General features: G+C 32.1%; 1 protein-coding gene across 1 annotated transcript; it reads left to right on the top strand.

The window, feature by feature from the left end:
* The first annotated feature begins 1,964 nt into the window (after positions 1-1,964).
* On the top strand, positions 1,965-19,759 carry LOC127730000 (epidermal growth factor-like protein 7). The gene is made up of 8 exons (XM_052238005.1): positions 1,965-2,372; positions 4,947-5,057; positions 11,218-11,339; positions 13,266-13,361; positions 14,515-14,634; positions 17,204-17,292; positions 17,854-18,088; positions 18,807-19,759. The coding sequence occupies exons 1-8, from the start codon at positions 2,287-2,289 to the stop codon at positions 18,842-18,844; spliced, it is 897 nt and encodes a 298-aa protein (XP_052093965.1). The 5' UTR covers positions 1,965-2,286; the 3' UTR covers positions 18,845-19,759.
* The last annotated feature ends 220 nt before the right edge of the window (positions 19,760-19,979 follow it).

The following is a 19,979-nucleotide window of genomic DNA, read 5'->3' as shown; positions in this document are numbered from 1 at the left end:
TTATCCATTCTAGATTTTTTTACTTCCGACGAGCTCATATCAAAACAATCGTTTCAGTTGAAAATACATTTACTAGTATAGTCGAGGTATATTTTCATATTTGCATATTTGCATATATATAATATATAGAGAATATCATACGGCTTTTTCAATATCACATCCGTATCAACCCGAGACACCAATATCATCCCAAGAGCTCTGCTTGAGGGATTATATTGGTTGAGAGTTGATACGGTGTGTGATATTGAAAAAGCCATATCATATACACTTTATTATATACATGTACCTCACGTAAATGTTTTTTATGTGACATGACGTCATACATATAAGGGGATTTGAAATGACGTCATACAGTTAGAGGTTTGACATGACGTCATACAGGTTAGGGGTTTGATAAAGCCTTTGCAACAGTGACTGCAATCGATGACATGACGTCATGCAGATTAAAGGTGTGATAAAGCCTTTGCAACCGTGCTGATATCGATATCATCACGGGTGGCTGATACAGCACGCTTGCCAATGACTGTATTACACATACAATTTATCTGTATTTACTACTAAGCCATATAATAAATATATATATATATATAACCAGTCTAAAAGGGTACAACATCACCAATGTTGTACCCTATTAGACTGGTTATATATTATATTTTGTAGTGTACTGTATTATATTTATATGATCCATCGCCCCGTAAGATTTATCGTTGGCTATTATTCAGTCATTTAATATAATATATATATATATATATATATATATATACATAAAGTCTCTGATTGAATATATAATAAAAGCTATAACACAATTTTTCCATACGTTTCGGCCATTACGGCCTTCTTCATTGGAATAAATTACAACATTGAAACAACAATTATATCGCTTGGATACATTACGTTACAATTACTACTATGACGTTCATTTGCCGCGTTTTTTTCTCTTTTGGGTTATGAATATTTTTACTATCGTTCGTACGTAGTGTTGAGTCAATCAGGTTCTAAAGTTTTTAATTTTTTTATCCAAAAGGCTTCTTTAGTTTTTCGGTAAATTTCTGTGCCAAACACTTTTTCTATTGCAGTTACTTTTAGATTTTTTATCGAATGGTTATGTTGAATGAAGTTTTTCGCATACACTACACCCACAGTTTTACAGTCTATTTGTCCCTGAATATTATATTCTTTTCCCGTGTTATCACAGAATACTTTTGTTTCATTAATGTGTGAACATAATGCGCAATTGTTCCCTTATGGTCCACAGCCATTACTCTGTTTATATAATAATAAATTATGCTTCTTGTGCACTAAGATGTCTTTTGTATTGTTGTCGCGTTTATCGCTACGATAGGCGGATCGGGGAATATTTTCTTAAGTCTGTTAGATTGATGTAGAATTTTAAATGTTTTCTGAGAATTGAATGTATATTTGGAAGCGCTTTGGAATAAGTAGTTACTAAAGGTACTCTGTTGTTTTCTTTCTTTGTTTTATACTGTAATAGTTCGTCCCGGTTTAACATGTCGACTTTTTTCAATTGATCTTCGGTTGACGAATTATTATATCCCCGTTTTCGCAGGTGCGTTTTTATTTCTTCTGTTCTTCTTTTGTAATCTTCTTCTGTTGAGCAACTCAGAGGGTAAAAGAGCATCACAAGACATGGCTTAGCCCACCCTTTTCGAAGGTAAATTCCTATAAATGCCAGAAAATATGACGTCATTTTCACTTATCCATTAGTTGATAGTTTTTTTTTATACATCTGCTTTACTATATTACTACTAATTTACATTTTACTCCTGAAAGGTAATTTTTTATGAAATGGGAATGATTTTATTTTTCGAAAATCCAGATTGCTAACAAAGGTACCATTCTACTGATTATTAACTATGTACATTTTATCTCCTTAAAGCATATTGCCTACTGTTTTCGTTTAAGATAAAATGAAATTAAAACTAAGTGGTAACATGATCACTTTCTATTTGTCAGAAGCTATGAGGTACTGAGTGTTAATCGAATTAATGATGTAATATATCCGTATACACTACAGTGTTTTATCATAAATTCTATAATTTCATTTTGAAATAGTATTGCTGAATAATATTTCATATAACAGAGCAACAGGAATAGAAGGTTATACAAGTGATAAAGAAAAAAATGTTAGTGTCTGACAAATGTAAAGAAATGTCAGAAATTAAGTGTTTTTGATAAGAAAAAGGATTCTAGACGACTGATAGTTTTGTCTTACAGAAGGATTTATAAGAATTTCATGCAATTTTATATACACGTTACGAAGCCAGAATGCAGATTTTTCAACAACTAAATGAATTTGTCATAATTTTGTTAATGATATGGTTAGATGTTACAACATCTTTAATAAAACCAGGGTATGTATTGATTTAATATTTATATGTAAATTTACTATTTATAAAATTTTCAAAGGAGTAGGCCCGGTAAGACCCCTTTTTGGCCCCAAAATATAGCGTTTTTACAAAGTTGTTGAAAATGTAAACTTTTAGCTATTCATTGGAAAGTAGAATACTTTTGTTACATAAATATTGGCTTTTTTGACAATACAATCGACATGCATCAGGTACTAGCATCATTATTTCGTACAAAAATACTGAAATCTTCACAATTTTAGCATTTGTGCTTATTCTAAGACGGTTTTTGTCTAAACTGGAAGTGGCCGCATTTGTGTTCAATCTTAATATTTAAATATATATTGTATTTAATGATAATATCTAACATATCTAAATTTTGAGACTGAACACGAATGCGGCCACTTCCATTTTAGACAAAAACCATCTGAAAAGTGACGTTTTATGGCATATTTGATAGATTTTTCATATTTAGGTCGAATTTGAGCGTCTTTGATAACCAAATCAGTTCAAATCTTTAACAGAAACTAATTGAATCGACTGAAGTAGACACTTAAGTGTTTAAAAAATGTCAAAAATCTTTCATCAGATGTACTTCGAATTTTAGCCCGAAATTAACCCTTACCGGACCTTCTCCTTTTCAAAACACGTAGGCTTTCTAGACCCACATATAAATTGTCTTAGCCGTATTTGGCTCAACTTTTCCGATATTCCGTTTTTTTTATGCTCTTCAACTTTGTATATTATTTGACTTTCCAACTGTTTTGTTTCGAGTGCCACTGGAGAATCTAATATAGACGAAACGCGCGTCTGGTGTACCAAATTATAATCCTGGCATCTTTTTAATGAGTTTTTATATTCCTGTCATTAAAGTTTAAATGCTGTTGGGAAAATTCTTTCCCGCAGGATAATGTGATGACTAAGTCTATCACGTTTGAAGTCTACGGTTTAGATTAACTTGTGGTTGAAGCTATCATTAAAACAAAAATACAAACTTACATATAATGTTTCACTGATTCGTATTTTTGTACAGTATACGCGTAATCTTTTTTTATGATCCTGATAACACTAATTTATTGTTTAATGGAAAGTTATTTTATTAAGAATCTTTTTTATTTTACATCTAGCAAATTTCTTTAAATTCACTTTTTAGATATACTGGTATGTATTTTCACTCAATTTTTTTTTCATCTCATATATCCATTTTAAACTTGAAATTTAGGATGAGTCTACAAAAATGGTCTGAATCATATCAAAATCTTCTTTTAGTGTAAGCAATATCTTATTGTGAAAATAATAACATAAACATAATAAATATGACAACTTTATTAGGATGGAAAACAAGTGAATTATCTTTTTTACAAATTCATCTCATATAAATGTTCTTTTTGAAATTGATGTTGATGATTATATTCTTGGGGTCTCCCTTTCCACAATGAGCATGCGGAATCGGTATCATATAGCCTCCTCCAGGGAATTTGTAGAATAATTCTTAAAATTTTCAGTGATTATGTAAAATCACTGGTCATTTTCAGGGATTATAGATTATCACTAATGATTTTAGTGATTATGCAAAATCCTTGAAAAATCAGGGATTCTACATAATCCCTGATTATACAAGTTCACTGTAACATATACACGACTGGAATATTTACATGTGCTTCATTGGTTCTGTGGTCACAATCGGAATTGATTGATCGATACAGAGTTTCAGAGACAGTATAGTATCTATCTGCTTACTTTTTACAACGAACTCTGTTATACACCCTACATGTCCATCATGCCAATATGGCATCATTATTGGTGACACCAACTACTGGGCGTAACTTGTTTAATGTGACGGGTAGTGCGTTCTGTCGACGAACCTTGTGTGACTGTCACTCTGTTTGGAATTTCTTGCGATCGGGCTTTCTTCCGATTTGGGAGTATCAAAATTTGTATAAAATCTTTACATCGTCATGAGTCTGGAAAAGTTGAGAATATGTTCAGCAGACTATAAAAGATCTGTCATCAACACATAAATCCTTAAACGACAAAAATCATTGAGATATGACAAAACTCATCAAAGATACCAGGCTTATAATTTTGAGCGCCAGGCGCGTTTCGTCTACATAAGACTCATCAGTGACGCTCGAATCAAAGTAGTTCGAAGGCAAAAAATTAAATACGAAGTTGCAGACCACCAAAAACCGAATTTCGGTCAATGAAATTATAAAGGGTAAATTAAATAAGGTGCAATAAAAATCTGTATAGAAACAGCATTTTACTCTATAATCATCGTGTAGCAGGTAAAAAAAAAACCCGAAAATTAAAAAAAATAATAAAATATACATCAAGAGTAACTGTAGTTTGAATTTGTCTCTTGTTTTCCCGATTCATCTTCAATAATATCACATAAAGACACTGTTAGTAAAATCCTATGGGGATGCAAATTGAATTAGAGTACAAAGAAGCTCTATTCCAAAAACTACGTGCAAATTAGTGGTATAAATTAGATAAGAATAGAATAAAAAAACATTGTATTAAATACTACATTAGCTTTTTATCAAACTATAATGTTTAAGTTTTTAAATATTTCAGGAGAAGGGTTTGTCCAATTTCACGTGCTTCATCTCAAGTAGTTCCATCACCACAAACTTACATTAGACCATTCATTGTACCATGCAATGGGGAGAAGTGTGGTAACTCAAGGTAATCCAAATTAAAATTTATGTTATGAGTTATGCTATTACGTGGAAGTAATTACACGTTTTTCAGAGTTTGACAGTCTTTTATAACTTCAGACAGCTTTCAACATTGTTTTTACCAAACGAAGTTTTTCCACAAAAAGAATATCCATAAATTAGCATCCAATTTTGTTGAATTGGTCTTCTAGACTTTGTCTAAAATGAAGTAGATAGTTTTCTATTAAGTCAGAAGAAAATCATCGTTAACAAGAGTAGAATACTCTTAATTGGTGGTTGAAAATGGATGGTAATTGCTAAGTTTTTCTAGACTAACTAGCTTCATTAAATTGAATATTTTTCTTAAAGTATTCAAAGCCTGAATTTATAAAACAAAAACAAAAAGCAAAATATAAAAAATACAGGAAATTTTATACAACATATGTAAAATCGAACGTAATATAACACATCTTAAGACGAATGTGAATATGAAAACCCGATGCTGTGAAAACAAGCACCTAACAAGCATGAAATTATAAAAGACAAAATGGTGTTTTGTACGTACTGTACATGTTGTTACTCTATTCTCATAGTTTGAGCGCTACATGATGTTTGAAATAGTTGAATATTTGCGCAAAAGATGTGAAAGACACTCTTAAAAAACAATCGAATACTACTCGTATTTCAAAAGATGCAAGTAAATTAAAAATAAATAAAAATTCCGATTGAGATAAGTAAAATTCTTCTGACAAATGTTGAAATAAAAATTAATCCAAAATCTGTTTCAGATAGAAACGATATTAACACTGCATTTGCGAAGAAACACCGAAAATATATTTTTTTTTTTCATATTTTACTTATGACATGCACTTAATAAAAACAGGTGTTGTTTCACGATATTAAAATTTTAAGTTCATGAATACGGTTTAGGAGTGCATTTTAATGGTCCTTCTATATAGTATACATAACATAACATCACGATTTCCAATTAGAATGGAATAATACACTTATAAACTCTCAATTTACTATTTAACTAAGTAGGGTGAGTGTCTATAATAGGTCACAAAATTGTGTACAAGTTCCGTTACTGGCGATTTAGAAATTAAATTCATACATTATTTCGTAAGTTTGTACTTCGCATTAAGTGGAAATTTTCAGAAATAAAATCGCTAGTCATGGAGGGTATCAATAGCCCATTAGCTCAGTGTTTTGGTAATGAAATGAAATACGGATATTTCCTGTTATGAAATATATGAAAGAATTCAGGAATATATCTCCCTCATGCAAATCTATGATTTCATGTCCGAGTTTGGTTATACTTTTAGTACTTTTCTGGTATACAATGGGCCAATCAATTTAATTTCTGAATGTGGGTCGGATGGTTACTTTGTCAAAGACCCCCTTAAGAACATTTTCAGGCAAATTTCAATCCCTCAAATGCTTGGCATTAAACCCCTCAGATGCCAAATCGTGCCATCAACCCCTCATTTTTACATATTTAGACATAAAAAGACCCCTCAGAAAAAATAAAGGGGTACCTCTCAGATATATTATGAGCCAATCGGTACCCCTGAGAAATTACTTTTGATACCCCTCTCAGATAAAAACATACACCGCCTTTTTCAGATATTAAATGGAATGGTCCAATCTCAACGTTTGTAAAAGGTTTTTTTCACAAATATTTTAGCCTCGAGTATCACTGAGGAAACTTTTTTTTGTCGAAATGCGAACCTGGCTTAGTAAAATAGGTACCGTTAATGTAATTAAAGATATGAATGAGTTACTGAATATCAGAGATTTATAATTTTGCATTATTTTACAGAAAACAACAAACCACGATAAATCTATGAAATACGAGTTACCACAAAACGCTTTTGAGAACTGTGAGAAACCTACTATAGGTCATTGTTTTTTTTTTTGTACTTCAAAAGTTTCTTCGGAAAAATTATATATTTTGATTATTTTTAAGATGAGATTTTTTTCCGGTATAAGGGGGATAACCCAGTTTGAACTATGATCCGTTGTCAAGCATTATACTTGCGTCAATATTTACCCTTGGTATAATCTATGTATTTATAAGCTATGTCGCTTCTCTGCATAACTCTTCGAACGTGAGAAATCAAGAATTCTCAATTAGAGACGTCCAGAGAAGCGATTATACCTCATATATTCGCATCTTTAATTTTGATCGGTTGCTAGATTTCGTATTTTTCATGTATTTTCTTCCATCAGATGAATTTCGTTCATAATTCATCACCGCCGTGATATGCACAGAAATATCTCTTTGTGACAATTTCTGCGATGGAATTTGACAAAAATGTAGCAACTTTAGGTTAAAACAAATAATACAGACACGGCCCAACGACAAAAACTGAAATACAGGCTTCTGACAGACACATGAAGAATGTTGCTGGTTTAACATGTTTGTAAGCGCGAAAACCTCCCACATAATATGTTACAATGTTTATTGTAATGTCTTTAGAGCTCCCCCTCTTATATCATGTATATATGTGGTTTCATATGTGCACAACCTACTTTGCATTCGGAACTCTTTACAATATTCATTGGTAAAGACTGTAAAATTATATCACAGTAAATCCCTATAAAGGAATCGGAAATATGTAAATGACGAAAATGTTATTGGTTCCAAAATGTATTCAGGACTTTTGAACATCCTTTAATTACTGTTTCTCTTATTTGAACATTTGTGTAAAACAAATCATGATTTGTTGATACTTAAGGGATAAAGGGATAAAAGTCAACGATATTTTGTGTCACACTAATGTGATTTTGTGACACACTAATGTGATAGCGGCACTTAATTCTTGACTGCGTTTGTCAAACATATTTAGTGTGATGTCAGTCTCAGTGCTTAATTCAACCCTGACTGAACAGTTGTTAAACTATAAATTCAGAAATTATTGCGAGGTTTTTATTAATGCGAATAATGCGACTGTGTGAGTATCGCAATAATAAGGACCCTCATTCTGATATCTGATGCATATATCTGTATGCAGCTTTTCCTGAAATCGCAATAATATATCTCGCATTTATGTCCATTCTTCAAAAATCGCAATAATAAATGCACGCAATAATTTCTGAATTTTCAGTATATATCCCCGACTGTCCATGTTTATATATTTGAGGGTTGCTGATTAAGGTAAATCCAGATAGGCGCTTCGGACGTACGAAATTTATAAAAAGTAAAATAACAAAAATACCGAACTCCAAGGAAAACCAAAAACGGAAAGTCCCTTATCAAATGGCAAAATTAAAAGCTCAAACACATCAAACGAATGGAAAACAACTGTCATTTTAATTATGCGACAATGTTTGTAATCTCAAGAACGCATATATATGTGGACACAAGACATTTTCACTTTATGCGGGACTTAATTGTAGACATGATCCTGTTCAGGAAAAGAAATTTTAACTTTTTTTTAAAACTAAATTTACCTCGATGGGCGTCTGTTAAAACAATTTCAAGTCTGATGCAAGAAACATGTTTTTTTGGAAAAAATGTCATTTATGTTTAAATAAGATGGATTTTTCTTCATGCAACATACTTGACTTCATCTTACCGTGTTGAGAAGTAATAACATTTGTGTATATTTCTATCATGGCATTCTTATCATTATATGGTTTAACAAATATTAAACTATCAATCCAAATTAAAAAAAATCTTGAAATTTTCTGACATTCGTATGATTCATCAGAAGTATTTTATGAAATTATCTTTGGTCTATCTACAACGGCTGTTCAGAAAGACGATCAGAATTTGAAAAGTAGATTTTTTTAACTCTTGTCGGATCCAGAAATACACTTTGGTTTTAACATCTTTATATTTCTCCGTTTTTTACAAATAAGAGGTTTTGCATCATCGTTTTTGTGAGTTATTCATTACGTTGGTTGTAAGATAAATTTGCCTGTTTAACTCGTTCTTGTAGCTCAATCCAAATAGTTCGGTATAAATATTTCTGGAAATAAACGACACGATAAGAATTGTAAACGTTACTAAACAGTTACCTAATCGACAAAACAATAGTCATCTAGAGGTCACTCGAACAGTCTTTTTCAGTTACTGTAGACAAATATCCGTACAGACACAGTATATTAATGAAAACAACTGTGTTGTTGTTTTTTTTTTAATTTTTTTTTTGAGCATCCGAAACGCTTCCTGGATTGGGAACGCATAAAACTTTATTGGGAACGCATAAAACCAAAATTTTAAAAGCCATCACTAGAATACATAAAAGAGAGGCGAAAGATACCAAATGGGCATTCAAACTCAAGTCGAAATTAAACTGACAAAGCCATGGCAGGAAAAAAGGGAAAAGACCAAAAAGACAAACAACAGTACACAAAACACAACATAAAAAACACGAACCCCACCAAAAAACGGGGGTGATCTCAGGTGCTGCTGAAGGGTAAGCAGATCCTGCTCCACATGTGGCACCTGTCGAGAGCTGTATTACCAAAAAGACCTAAAGGATAACAAAACAAGAATGTGTCTATAGTTCACGGATGACCCACTCGCACTATCATTTTCTATGTTCAGTGGACCTTGAAATTGGGGTCAAAACTCTCATTTAGCATTAAAATTAGAAAGACCAAAAACTTTAACCTGAAGCGGGACAGACGATCGAACGGACGGACGAACGGATGAACGAACGAACGAGCGAACGGACGCACAGACCGAAAAACATAATGCCCCTCTACTATCGTAGGTGGGGCATAAACAGTCCTTCTAATATAAACTTTGCCTGAGGAAGTTGGAACCTTCTAAATTTCTAAATTGTGTAAAGCTCTCAATCGACCGTTGTTTTCCTGTCGTCCTTTTTCTGTTTTTCATGGTGTTGTGTGTCCTTCGAATATTGGTCTTTTTTGTCACGTTTGTAATTTTTCAATAATCGAGGAAGAAACACGATAATTAGATCTGCTACATACTACAATTTACCCAATTATCAATGAATTGAGAAAATTGTTTCTTCACTTAAGATATTTGAAAATGTAGAAATATTTTGCATTCTAAATGTTTGAAGGTTAATCAAATTCCATCTGAAAAAATATTTTTATAAGAGTTATGTAAAACAAGTGTGTGTTAGGATTGCAATAACATGCATTGATACAAGTAAACACAATACTGGAGTTTAAATAATCAATAAATAATACGTATTCAAATTTCAGTACCAGGCTGCAAAATAATTACAATCCTGTACCGAATTTCAACTCTAGTAATACCACCGTTTATTGTAGTATGTTGCCAGGTTATCAATGCTTTTATTCTGACCAAATGACAATACTTTTGTATCGGCTTGATTTAAATGATAATTTTGATGTTTGTGAATATTCTTGTGCAATACGTAATATAGTTAGTGTATATAAATGTCGAATATAAGAAAAAAAGTAAGAAAAATGATAATTTTCATGGGAATATTTCCAGTTCATAAAATGATTAAACTGTACTAAAGCTAAGTTCGAAACTCCATTAGGTAAAGAGAGGCGAAGGATACCAAAGGGATATTCAAACTCATAAATCGAAAAATAAACTGACAACGCCATATAGCTAAAAAAGAAAAAGACAAACAACAGTACACAAAACACAACATAGAAAACCAAAGACTGAGCAACAGGAACCCCACCGAAAAACAGGGGGAGATCTCGGGTACTGCGGAAGGGCAAAGTTAGCTTAGACGATTTGGGGTATCATGTAAATTAGTCCTTTTGGTTTCTGTGATACCCAACAATTGATATGTTTAGTTTTCCTACATTTTGGTCTCGACCGCTCCTGATAAACATTACTTCAGAAACACGTGATTTGCGCACGGGAATCATATAATACGTTTTCAGCTTTAATGTTTACATGTTTAAAAAATAATCAATTGATACGTTCAAAAAGGGGCGCAAGATACAAAAGGTACTATCAAAGTTCAAAAGTGGAAGAAAAACAAGACAAAACTATGTTTTAAACGAAAAACGACGAAAGAACAAGCAAGTCAACATAAAACTACATAGAACACTAATTTAAGACTGCGCAAACCGAACCTCACCCAAACGAACTCCATCGAAATCGAGCACTGAGTGATATTTTCTTATCAAAATATCAGTTACTTGGTTAAGCTTAACTCCCTTTTCAAGACAAACAATCTGGTTCGAGTGTGTCATTGATTCAGCATTTTACTTTGTAGTCGAGTTGTTTACAAAGTAGCTGTACGAACCGTGTTCTATCGTCAAGTTGTCCATGATGCTGTGAGAAAATGCTGTCCAGGCTGGACCAATTTTGAACCAAATGATGAACAATGCATGAAGCGTAAGTTAAGTTATGTTTTATTGACAAAAAGAAACGGAGATTTCATTAATTTAAAGTATCTTGGTATCTATTAGTATCTTCCTATTAATATGTAAGCAAACAAGCGCAAGAAATAATAATTTGACGCTGACAAGGATTTTGAAACAAATACATGATACCTTTATAAGAAAATCTTGATATCTATGAATATCTTCCTATTGATTATAAAACCAAACAAGAGCCAGTTATTTGGCACTGACAAGGATTGTAACCGTTCTAAAAAACGAGTATAATGATTTTTGTAAAATATCTATTTTTTATTCCTGTGTTTAGTCTCAACAATTACAAAAAAATGCATTGATCGATTGCTATCAAAAAAATGTTGGTATCACTTTTCATTTTTCAAAGTGGGAGGTCTCCAATTAGGGGCAATTTCTGCTGAGAGAGAAGCATGCAATAAAACACAACTTGCGTTGATTTCTGTGATATTAAATCTTATTATGTTTGCAGTTTATTTAAAAAAAAAAGTTTGAGATATATTTGGCTTAAAGCGTCACTGATGAGAAATAAATTTCAAAATGCGCATATTGTATGTACATCAAATTTACATCGCTGCGTCTATGATGGCTGCTGGTGAACTGCAAGTCTACAAGGGTTTCAGTGGTTTTTACGTTCTAGCCTGCTTACTCTTTGATATTGAACCTTGAGAACTTTATGTAAATTTGAATGTTTTCAATTGAGAGATTTTGATGTTATCCTTCCGATGTATATGTGTTCTTGTGCTGATTTTGATATTATTGCTATATATACTGTACAATGTCTCATGTTTGTTGCTTATACTATCATAATTGTTAATTGTAAATGCCCCCTGTGGGACCGTGATTGGAATAATAAAATATTTGATTTGATTTGATTTGATTTATATTTTTGCTCTTCAACGTACGATTTCGTACCACTGATGAGGTAAAAAAATAAAATAACGCACATGGTGCATCAAGTAAATTGATATCTTGAAATTTGTTATTTAGATAATTCTTGCAATTAACATTCGTTCATTACCAAACTGTGAATTTTACCTTCCTTTTAGCACGTGGTTCTTCAAAGGGACATTTCCAAATTGTAAGGCCTCTGCAGTCATCTCTTGAAAGTTGACACCTATGATATAAATACCACTTCATCATTCAATGTGTTGATAGCCAGAATAATTGTTTTTGTATTCTATAGTCTTGTAAATATTTACATTTCTGTTTTTTTTTTATTTGTTTCCTTATAAACAAATAATGTATATATAGCTACAGTGTAAACTCATCAGAACCTAAAATCTTAAAAAATTAACAGAAGGCGATGTGAGGCAAACGTCAAGAAGACAGGAACCCTACAACATAAAAAAGTCAATAGACTTCTAGAGGTCAACATACGTTCTTGAAAAATAAACAAGTGCTTATACTTCAATATTTCAAGCTATTAATCATTTGAGTCTGGAAGACAAATGTGAATAGCTTAACAGAAATTTCTATGGCTCTGTCATTACTACCACATTCTTTTAAATAATAAAAAATAAAATGAAAGATATAAGAAATAACAAGCACTGACGAGGTTCCTGACTTTGACAAGCTAGACTGCTTCCATTAACTGAGATAATTCTTTGATATGGGGATATTTATTGTTGTTTTGGTTGAACTGGTTTTTTTGTATTTGATTATACCGGTTTTATAGAAGGAAGTGATTTTAACTGTACTTGTTTTTATTGAACATTCTTTTATGAGTCTTTTGTCAAAAGAATGAGGCTTGAGATCTAAAGAAAATAGTTGAATACAGCCACTGACATCGGTTCTCTAAAAGCACTCAATCTACTGATATCTAACACTCAAATATCGGTAACTGCACTTCCGAAAAGATTTCATTTAGGAATAGTATCATTATAAATAAAAACTGCATATTTTTCAGCTGTGTGTAAAAGTGAATGCTTAAATGGAGGCTCGTGTAGAGGACCAGATTACTGCGCATGTCCACACAACTTTACAGGCCCTTTGTGTGAACTAGGTAAGAAAGAAAACAAGGATGGTAGTTAATTGCATTCATCAGAATTTCTTTTTCGAAGATTTCTCTCCACATCACTTGAAATTGTTTACACTTAAAACATCTTTGAATTCATTACTATTGTTAAAATCAATACATTTTAATCACTTCACTTCAAATTTTCACTTGAACTGTAAAATGCATCTATCAATTTTACTAGAAAAATATGTCTTCTTTCAACTTTTTAAATAACCTTTTCCAAATTAAGTTATTATCAATACTGAAGATAAAATAGAGAATGAAAACGGGGAATGCGTCTTAGAGACAACAACCCGACCAAAGAGCAGAAAACAGCCCAAGGCCACCAAAGGGTCTTCAATTTTCAACTCAGCGAGAAAATCCCGCACCCAGAGGCGGGCTTCAGCTGAGCCCTAAAGAGTCGTAATGAGTTCATAAGAGCATTCTCTTACTCCATATTGGTAAGTCTAAGATGATAGATGACATGGGACAACAATTTCAAGAAATTGTACGAAAAGGAACGCTTCATTGAAAAATGTCATCATCAGTTGCTCTGCTTTTCTTATATGATTTACATCATATACAAGACACCGGTTTGAATTGCTGGCCAGATGATACAAGTATAGCATGAACATTGTTACTTTCTCAAAGAACTTGTGATCCTATTTTTTTTGTAGGTCAATCATTTCCTTTTCAACCTACCCTCATATTGATCTATAGTTAAATCTATGTTTACCTTTTTTTTTTTTTGGGGGGGGGGGGGGGATAAAGGATATTTGGTTAATATACATGAGACAACAATTTCATGAAATGCTTTGAAAAAAACAATTAGTAAACATAATTATACATACCACACGGTCGAAAGTTCCAGACAATTCCTTCAACGAGGCATCAAAGAAATCCCACTTTACAGCAAGACAAAAAATATAACTATCTTTATGGTTGTATTGCGTTGTTTTATTGGAACCATTGATGACAAAAACACACAATATCCCCTGTAAACATCATCAGTTGTCTCCTCCTTAAAAGTATAGGTCCATGTAATTCTCGATTTTGTCCCAAAACTGGGGAAAAACAGCATCCCAAAATGACTAACTGAGGAACTTTTATATCCATGTTTTCTGTTTGCCATAAGGGTAGTTACTATTATTTCTTACAGACGTGAATGAATGTGATACTGGGAACCACAATTGTCAACAATTATGTAACAACACTGTTGGTGGTTACTCTTGTAGTTGTTACGATGGATTTAGACCTATAAACGATAGAGAATGCGAATGTAAGTACATGTAGTTTCAATTCGTTTACCCTTTTCACTCTCGGTATATCACTATATGAATCTGATAATTTTTGTCAGCTGGCCACTTTGACAGGAACGCAGCACAGTTACTTGTCTCTGAAAAAAAATACTTATTTATTTAAATATAACACAGGCACTTGTCTCTTAAAAACTTTACCTTTATATGTTATGTAAGGTATATAGGTAAAATAAATTCAGAGACACGTGCCTGTGGTACGCCAGGCGCGTAGCAACCCGTACACGTAAAAACGCAGTTGCGTACACATCGAAATTTTACAAAAATAAAAATATGGTAAATCTAGTAAGAATAAAACTAAAGTAATAAATTAAATTAAAAACTGTTATACAAACATGTTAATAATCACTTTGTAGCTATATTTCATTCCTGGAATTACTTTTCATTTACGGAACCAGCATCAAACAATTAAAATGGTCCTCGAGGTGTCAGGAAACAATTCTATGCCTCCTTACCCAGTCCTGACGTCTTTTCTGAAGATTTCAAAATAACTGACGAAATAAATAATGACGTTCTAAAGAGACCGGGGACAACGGTTCATTCTCATGATTTTCCTGTGAGGTATGGATAGTCTTAAAAACATACGATGATACGTTGTCATAACAGATTTTTTAAACAGTCCAGTCAGACTTAAGTTTAACGGGGATGGTAAAGGGTAATTTTCGTGCATCGTATTTGCCGTTTTTTTAATTTTAATTGACGATCAACGTGTTTTTACTTTTTTATGTTAACGTTCGGTTGTGCAAGACGGTGTCTCGTTCAAAGTGTTTCCCAAACTTACTTATATGTGCTTCGAGATTAAAAGTGCTTATTTTCCATGCTTCGAGATTTAAAGTGCTTTTTTCCGTGCTTTGTAAAATTAAAACACTGTCATTTTGGAAGTTAATAAAAAGAAATCGGAAATACTTTGATGATTTTCCTTATAGATTTCGAGACTTCAAACGTATATATTATATACTTGTCAGTTAAAGGTTTCCAACCTATGATATGCGTTCGTTATTTTTTTTTATCATGTTATATGTTCATGGACGAAATTATTTCACGTTCACCGTGAAATTGTTATTCCTTCTTTGTATTTAACATTTTTTCCCTGCAAGTGCCACCCTTTTAACCTTAACTAACTAGCAAAGAATATTATTTTTAATTTGATTTAATCAAGCTCAACCCACTACACATTAGAAAATCCAAATTCCTAAGCCAACAGTACTTGTTTGTTTTTCTCTAATTAATATTTTTTTTCAATTTTTTTTTCTTCAAAAGTTGACTTAGTCCCAGGAAATTGCGAGAATGCAGGATTTTGCACCATTTATTCCCAGAGCTTCTGGGGGCCTTAAGTGGCCCCCATACCCCCTGCCATTTGACTTTCTCCTCCGGCATTGAGTACACATCATATTGGCCTAGCTGCAACCCTGTACGCAGTTTTCTGTATCATACTTTATTCTTGCATGTGTGACGTATATAATACTGGCTTACAGGTATGTTCTTCTGTAGGGAGGTAATGGTGCACTGGGTACCAGTTAACTGCATTATCCGCGGTGGATACACTGGGATACACATGATAAACATGATACTTGTTTGATAAGTTACAAGAAAAGGAAATTTAATTGATAGTTACCAGTCTCAAAAACATATAGCAAAACTGACTTTCTTGATTAGTGTCATTTCAAGAAAATTACATGCTAATATGTTTTCCAAACCAATCCTTAAATGGCCACTTTATTCAGCTTCAAGCTAATTTAGAAAATGTCTGTGTCGTAAATTTTTGTATTTCAATTTTCCAATAAAATTTGAATACAAATAGTGTTGTTGATAAAACGTATGACATCAAATAGTAAAACTTTTTATTCTCTTAATGGTTATGATGTATTTGGATTTCCAATATTCGGCTCGAGTGGGGTGCTACCTTATTAAGATCATTCCAGAAACACCGTTCGCAAGAACTGCACTGGATATCATATACTCATATAAGAATAGACTTTTAAACGATTTTAAGAATTTCTTTAAAATAAATTTGAAGAGACGTTCCTTCCAAAACAAAAGTTGAATTTTCAGAATTTGTCTTAAATTTTGGGCATTTATCTTAAAAAACGAATAGAAATGCAAATCCCAGTAAATACCAAAATTCAACATAAACTGTGTTTACTGTTGTGTATTTTTAAGTACAAATCCTAGATGTCCTCATTTGCAAACATGTGGTATGAAAACATATTGAACTCCATCAAAATTGATTCAATTTACGCCGGACTGAAATCGTTCGATATTTTTGGAAGTATATCGAAGAAGCGCGATTATTGAAACTTAAAGATAATCAGATTTTGATTGTCTTTATTTAGTACTTAAATTCAATTTTCATATTTGAAACAAAGCATGTGAAAATATTTTTTCTTTCTTTGAAACAAATGTAAAAAGCACTTAGTCTATACATTATTTTGTATTTTCTATTTCTAACAGTGTCTATATATATGTATACATATAAAGTCAGAATTTAAAATGTAAATATAACAACTTTAAACAGAAGTTATATCTTTCTAGTTTGTCCGTTATGCTTGAGAGAGTTTGAGAGCGTAATGAATAAAGTTGATGAACTACAAACAAGACTGAAGACCGTAGAAAGTTCAAAGGTAATAGTAAAAAATTCCATGTCGTTAATAGCTGATATTTATCTAATTACTACATTCATATATATGAAATTAAATCAACATTGTTGAAACTTAACTTATATATTATCAAATAGACTAAAATATTTTGACTCACTTTCTATTATAATTTTTAATTTTAAGTTTTTTATTGTATGTAAAATTGAGAATGGAAATGGGGAATGTGTCAAAGAGACAGCGAGAAAATCCCACACCCGGAGGCGGACTTCAGCTGGCCCCCAAACAAAAATGTGTACTAGTTCAGTAAAAATGGACGTCACACTAAACTCCGAAACATATAAATGAACTAAAATTAAAAAAACATACAAGACTAATAAAGGCCCGAGGCTCCTGACTTGGAACAGGAGTGTTTACTTTTTTTTTTTATAGATAATACAGTCATGTATTTAACTTGACCAAAAAATTCAAGAAATGAAGAGTTAATAACTCAGTTATCACCCTTTAAAGATAATCTCTTTCGATCTTAATTCCGACGTGGACATAATGTTCATAAACTTACCAAAAATAACGATCTTTATTCGATAGGAAGAATTTAAGGACAATGTTAAGGACTTAGAAAGAAATTACCTCGAAGCAATGGAAATGGTCGGAGAACTTCGAGCAGCTCAGTTCAAAGCTCCGAGTTCGACAACTGAAGCGCTACCCAAAGACGACAGTCGAATCAACCCAAGAAATAATTTTGAACTTATTACATCTTTGAGTGATCAGCTTGGTGCCATAGAGGAACAAATAGGTTTTATGATGGGTCAGATGGATTCTGGTAATTAACTGTTATTACGTTTCTGCTTTAAACGGATTTTAACGTTTCAGAAATTGACGCAATTAAATATAATTTTTTAAAACTGTAAACAAAAAACGTATGATTGGTTTACAAAGTACTTAGAATAGACATGCGGCTTATTGCGAAATGTTCTCTTCATTTTGTTGTACGAATAATGAACAAGAACAACGTTTAAACGGCGAATTACGAAAGTAGTTTATAACACAGTCACTTCAAAATATCCAGAAAGAAGTTAACAAAAGTTACATACAACTTTCTATACAAGAGAAATAGTACTCACTCAAATATATGCATAAATCAACATTCAATTATGATATACGCCGTGCGCATTGAAGTATGTATTGTACGTATATTTTGTCTTAAAAAAAGAGAGTAAAACGTTACTCCCTATTTTATACGACATATACAATTTTCGTTTGATGGAATGCACATACATAATTTTCGCATAGACTACTGACAGCATTTTTATTATACAGTGGAAGAAAAGAAATATATCTAAAACAGTAATTCTTTCTTTGCATGGCTATCATACAAGTCAAGATTAACTTTGTAAAACATATACATGATATATCTACTAACGAGAGAGAGAGAATACAACAATCTTAGAATAGTAGCAGTATCTTGGGTTAAGTACAAAGCAGATAGAAGCATAAACAAGATCAAATAACAAAAAAATAAGATAACAAATATTTTCCAGATGATAATGACCAAGGACGAAGGCGAGGACGTGGATAAGTGTCCTATTTTATATGCACAATCACTATGGGAACAAGATCAACAAAAGTATGAAAAGATTACATTGACAAAGATGAATTTGTGTTAATACTGTGTTTTACTTCATATTTCATTTATTGTTTAAATGTTTATGTTATGACTGATTTCGTATGCTTTAATGAAAATTTGCAAATTTTTATACATTTATTTACTTGTACTTGTGTTTTCTATAGAATGTTTGGATTGCGCAATAGTTTTGATTTAGGGCACATCATTTAGCTTTCATGCACCACCAAACAGTACATATTTTATACGTTTAGCTTATCAGAACCTTTCTGTTTTGAGTGATCATCTGCAAGAGAATTATGTTAAGCGACAGCTAGGGATATATTATCGCATATTTAGGGTGAAATGTCCAGTGGTTATAAATAATTGAATAGATACTGAAAATCTTTGGTAACATTTGGAATAATAAAGCTAGCAGATAATAGAGTATATGATAAAATTATTTCAGTTTCTTTATGAAATCTTAGTTTTTTTGATGCACGGACCAAAATTTGTAAATTGCACGAACTTACATCTTTATTAAAAGGATTTTAACTGACTCATAAGTAATTAAGTTAATGAATATATCATATAATTGTATCAAAAACTAAAAATAAAAATATTTTTCTTTCCTTTTTGAGTTTTGGATACCCTTGGCCGTATCAAAGATGTCATCTCGTGAATTTTATTTGACAATAGAGATGTTGGGCATCTAAAACGTTTTGATTTATTTGCATTTAGTATCAGATTGATAGACGGATTTTTAACTCCCAGAGGATAAAGTCGCTCAGCCATATGCATAACGAGAACATTAGGGTGTATGACATTTGAGCCAATTCTGAAAATACCATGTTTTCATTTGCGTCAAAATAAAGTTTTTATTTGCGCCAATTATTCATTTTTCTTTTGAGCCAATTTAACTTTTATTTAAATTTAACAGGTAAGATCTGATACATTTTAGACTGTAAAAGAACACACAACGGCTCCGAATCGTTTCCCTCGCACTACAATGAACAGTTTTACTCACACCACCCGAATATTTACATTTGTATTGATATCAGAAAGAAGTCAAGGCAACAACTTATGTAGAAAAAAGATCTCTCGTCATGCC

Source organism: Mytilus californianus, unplaced genomic scaffold, assembly GCF_021869535.1.
Source record: "Mytilus californianus isolate M0D057914Y unplaced genomic scaffold, xbMytCali1.0.p SCAF_2, whole genome shotgun sequence".
Lineage (NCBI taxonomy): Eukaryota > Metazoa > Mollusca > Bivalvia > Mytilida > Mytilidae > Mytilus > Mytilus californianus.
Note: the sequence above shows the minus strand (reverse complement) of the source record. Positions and strands in the feature narration are given on the sequence as shown.